Source organism: Tinamus guttatus, unplaced genomic scaffold, assembly GCF_059628265.1.
Source record: "Tinamus guttatus ecotype Peru unplaced genomic scaffold, ASM5962826v1 Tinamus_guttatus_pri_ptg000417l, whole genome shotgun sequence".
NCBI lineage: Eukaryota > Metazoa > Chordata > Aves > Tinamiformes > Tinamidae > Tinamus > Tinamus guttatus.
The window spans coordinates 70791-75768 of record NW_028288951.1 but is presented as its reverse complement, the minus strand read 5'-3'; the positions used below and the strand labels follow the sequence as shown (position 1 = coordinate 75768).

The 4978-nt window shown below is 54.4% G+C and overlaps 1 protein-coding gene across 1 annotated transcript; it reads left to right on the top strand.

Moving 5' to 3' along the window:
* LOC148593308 (olfactory receptor 14A16-like) lies at positions 1–921 on the top strand. Its single transcript, XM_088531441.1, has one exon. The coding sequence runs from the start codon at positions 1–3 to the stop codon at positions 919–921; it is 921 nt and encodes a 306-aa protein (XP_088387567.1).
* The last annotated feature ends 4057 nt before the right edge of the window (positions 922–4978 follow it).

Here is a 4978-nt window from a genome sequence, read left to right as displayed (position 1 = left end):
ATGTCCAACAGCAGCTCACTCATCGAGTTCCTCCTCCTGCCATTCGCAGACACGCGGGAGCTGCAGCTCTTGCACTTCTCGCTCTTCCTGGCCATCTACCTGGCTGCCCTCCTGGCCAACGGCCTCATCATCACAGCCGTAGCCTGCGACCACCGCCTCCACACCCCCATGTACTTCTTCCTCCTCAACCTCTCCCTCCTCGACCTTGGCTGCATCTCCACCACTGTCCCCAAATCAATGCACAATTCTTTGTGGAACAACAGGGTCATTTCATACTTGGAATGTGCTGGGCAGGTCTTTTTCTTCCTTTTTTTCATATCAGCAGAGTATTATCTCCTCACAGTCATGGCCTATGATCGCTATGTTGCCATCTGCAGACCCCTGCACTATGGGACCCTCCTGGGCAGCAGGGCTTGTGTCAAAATGGCAGCAGCTGTCTGGGTCACTGGTTTCCTCAATGCTCTCCTGTACACTGGGAACACATTTTCTCTACCACTCTGCCAAGGCAATGTGGTGCAGCAGTTCTTCTGTGAGATGCCCCAGATCCTCAGAATCTCCTGCGCAGACTCCTACCTCAAGGAAGTTGGTCTTCTTGTGGTTACTGTATGTTTAGTCTTTGGGTGTTTCATTTTCATTGTGGTGTCCTACGTGCAGATCTTGGCTGCTGTGCTGAGAATCCCCTCAGAGCAGGGCCGGCACAAAGCCTTTTCCATGTGCCTCCCGCACCTGGCCGTGGTCTCCCTCTTTGTCAGCACTGGTCTGTTTGCCTACCTGAAGCCCCCCTCCATCTCCTCCCCAGCTCTGGATCTGGTGCTGGCTGTTCTGTACTCGGAGGTGCCTCCAGCAGTGAACCCCATCATCTACAGCATGAGAAATAAGGAGCTCAAGGATGCCATTAGGAAACTCATCCAATTGTTCTAACATCAGCAATATCTGTACTGGGAGCTTTGGCATCCAGGACGTGTTCTTTTTTGATTTATTTCTTACTTTTGTTCTGTTACATTCCTGCAAAGGAAAATAAATTTTCTGTTTTGTGCCATTTGTCCTGAAGAATCTCTCATATAAATCTGACTCTTAGCCATGTTCAATTCCAACTGAGTCTGTCTCCCACCGTGACAAGCAGCAGTTGCTGGAGGGGCTGCAGGGCCGGTCACATGCAGTGCTGGGCAGCAGGCTGGGTATGGAGGGACTGCAGGCAGACAGGGAGGGGACCTGCGGGGCACAAGAGCTAGGGAGACAGGGAGTCACTGACCTCATTATGGGGCCTCCTGCCCTTGTCCTTGCGCTTGCCCTGACTGATGCTGTGGACATGGCTGAGCTGGGTCCTGACCTGGTCTTGTCGCCATTCTGCAGAGATGACTTCCCATCTCCAGCTCGACTCGGCCCTCCTAATAGTGTAGAAAGTCTTGGCAAGGGAAGCTGGAACTGAGCAGGTCCCAGGGAGGGCTCTAGATACCAAAGCTGTCTGTATCTACAGGGCAGAAAATTTCCTGACAAACAATTTAAAGGTGTGAGGAGAGCTTCAGATTCAGGGTGCCTACTCAGGAAGGCTGCATGCAGAGTCTTATGTGCATGAAGCAAGAGCAGCCACATTGGTCTGAGCTTACAATGCCCAGGATGCAGGCAGGGCCAATAGTGCTGGGATCTATGGACAGAAGATGCCACCCTCCAGTGCTCAAACAAGAGGAGCAGAGCAGGTCTGTGGATGGTAACGGGCGTCGGAGTCCAGCAGTGGCCAGATAAGACTGGAGGGCTCCAACCAGCCCTGCTTTGGGTAGGAGGTTGGACTGGAAAACTCCAGGGGTCCCTTCCCACAGCAAATTCTCTGCAACTCCATGGTTTCTTACTCTTTAGCCACAGATCCAGAAGCACTGGAAGCTCACTCTGTGATGGAAGCCCAAGAAGGTCCTGCTGCTCCTACCTTGAGCAGGTATCCACCTAACACATAGGGTCCATCTGGCCACAGAGGCATCACCCATCCAGAGCCCTGGCCAACACAGGCGATTGCAGGGTCTGTTCCTCTCATCACCGCTGCTGCTGTGCCCACATCAAATCCTCCTGCTGGCAGATGATCTCAAGGCCCAAGGCAGCTCCAGCGCCTCCAGGGCTGCACTGGAGCCGTTCAGGATTGGGCTGAGGTGGGTCTGGCACCACCACAGTGGGTGGGAGAGGGCAGCCCCCTCTGCCACGCTGGGGCTGGGGCTGGGCACAGCTTTTCCCTGGGAGCTCCCTGCGGAGCCGCTCCAGGGGATCCTCCCCCTCTGCCCTGGCAGCAGCACCAGCGCTCAGGGTGCCCGGGTGGGAGTGCACAGAGGGCAGGAGGGGACGGGCTGCCCCGGGGGAGCATCGAGACCTGCTCTGTGCAAGCAGGGATGGAGAGGGGAAATGCAGAGCTCGGCTGGAGCTGGAAAGAGCGAGGGGAGGGGAGGGCAACGCGAAGGCCTCCTGCCAGCACATCCAGTGCACAAGGAAGGAGGGAGGGAAATGGGGGCTGCTGCTCAGCAGGGTCAGGCCTGCGGCAGCCGAGGAGCCGGTCCCTGCCCACCCCAGGCTGTGCCCCACACAGGGCTCCGCAGGCAGCTGGGCTGCAGGACCTGCTGGGCTCTGCTGCACAAGAGGGGTTGTGCAAGCCTGGCCTGTTCCTCTCCCTTGGGATATGGGGACCTGCAGGAGGATGGAGCTGGCCAGGGACCGTCCCACAGCTGGATGGGAACTCAAGTGTGGGACAGTACAAATGGGATTCCCATGAACCTGTCTTTACAACACGCTCGTTGCCACCACACTGAGCATCCCCAGCTGCCAGAAAGGAATACGATGGAAACAGCTCCAGACCCCTTTTTTATTTCTTTGATACATTTCGGTTTTTACACCCTGCATTGGGCTGAGCCTTGCCCTCATTTCCCCTACCCAATGCACGCTGGTCTGGCACACTCAGGGAGACATTCACTATCTTTTGATTAACGTGGTCAAAGGCATTTGTGCAACCACTTGATCTGCTCAGCTGCAAGATGGTCAACTGATGCACTCAAGTGGTCTTGCAGCTTATCTAAAACAAGGGCCACCCTACAGTCCCACCCTTCAGCTTTCCTTGCAAGAACTGTGGTCCATCACACCCTATCTTCTTCCCAGAACCTCCTTCCATTGCAGGAATTTATTGGTCACTTGTGAAGGAAATTTATATTATACTCTAGTTTTACAGGAAACAACATGCAAGGCCACGTACCCCGTGAGCAGGATATCTCAGCTGACCTTCCACAGGCCCGCTCTTCTTATAAAATAGAAGTGCTGCAAAGAAACCAGTCTAATCCAACCAGCGGTACAAAAGTTGTGCAAAGGTTACACTAGAAGTGCAAAATCAGCTGCAATGGCCAATTTCAGGTCTGCACTGAATGAACTCACACCGTAACATGGCAAAGGGATTGGCAGAACCAAGAATCGTGGATGGATCTGATTCCTCATGTAAAATAATGGATATGTAAAAATTTACCCCTGCTTAAAAGTTAGACAGAAAAATGCTCAGGATCCTTCTTGTGCTCCTAGCCAAGAGGCACCTTCTTCCTAGTAATCATATGTAGCAACTAAGAAATATGATTCCTTCTGCTTAAAAAGTGCTCTGGGGCCTAAAGAGGGAAACCTCTGACCTGTCCCAGATTGTCTTACATGTGACTTGGACAAAAAGAGCAACCCCCAGGAGAAATCCATATTGAGGCTAAGCAAAGCATCTCGTCGCATGGGCACGCTTTGCACTGTTTCATCCCACATGCCTTGGATCCTGGCTTTGAAAAATGCCCAGCCTGAAAGTACCCCTGAAGTCCTGGTTCCCTCACAAAACACCAAATCTCTACGCAACCCTCAAAGTCCTGGTTTCTTGCACAGCTCTGCCCAGTGCAGAGGCCTGTTGGTGCAGGGGAGTAGAAAGGGCTTCTCCAGTGCCCCACTGAAAATAATTCACATCCTTTGGTACCATCTGGAGACATTCCTGAAGGATTTATCAGCAAGTTCTGGATAACAACAGGGCTGAAGGGAGGGGACTCTTTTCCAGGACTCTTCTCTGCCTGACTGGGCCATCTCCATGGCAGTGACCTACAGAACCCCTGATGACACGAGCTGCCCTCCTCCTTTGAACATCCTCTCTTAAAGTATTTATAAACACTGATAAGATCCCCTATCCAACCAGGACACCACTGGCCTTCTCCGCCACAGGAGCCAGCACATGCCGGCTCATGGACAACTTCTTGGCCACCAGGATGCATAGGTCCTTCTCCACACGGCTGAATTCCAGCAGGTCAACCCCCACCTGTCCTGGTGCCTGGAGTTATTCCTCCCCACATGCTGCTCTTGAGTGTGTTGAACTTCATGAGGTTCATCTACACGCAGCTCTCCAAGTCCCTCTCAATGCCTGCACAGCCCTACCAAGCATCACCACTCCTCCCAGTCTTATATTCTCAGCAAACCTGCTGCACTCTGTTCCTTCATGCAGGTCAATAATGAATAGACTGGACAGGACTGGACCTCTGGGGAAGACTGCTAGCTACAGGCCTCCAGCTAGGCTCTGTGCCACTGAATCACCTGCCCAGATGGAGGTGACCTCACAGGTGCAAACCCACCACATCCCTGATGCTGCCTGTGGCCTCCAGAGACAGCAGCTTCCTCAAACCCCTTCCCCACACAGGAACCACCGCTGCCCTCTCAGCTCCTCTCACCACAGAGACCCCCCACCCACCGCCCACGCCTGCCTGCCTGCTGCCGGCCAATCAGGCACTCACAAAGACATGACGTCACAGCGCCGTCCCGCCCAGCTCTCTGGCCCTGCCCTCCAGGGCAGCAATGGCCTCCCCAGCCCTTCCCCGCCAGGAGCCCAGCCCGGGCTCAGCAGCTGCTCCGCGGAGATGATCTCAGCAGCGCAGAGCCCCGCAGGGCCCGGCTGCTGCCCAATGAGGCGCTGCGGGAGCGGTGACCTCACAGTCACCAGGCAGAG

What these genes read in the sequence shown, in the direction of transcription:
- LOC148593308 (XM_088531441.1), top strand. Translation starts at nt 1, where the DNA reads ATGTCCAACAGCAGCTCACTCATCGAGTTCCTCCTCCTGCCATTCGCA.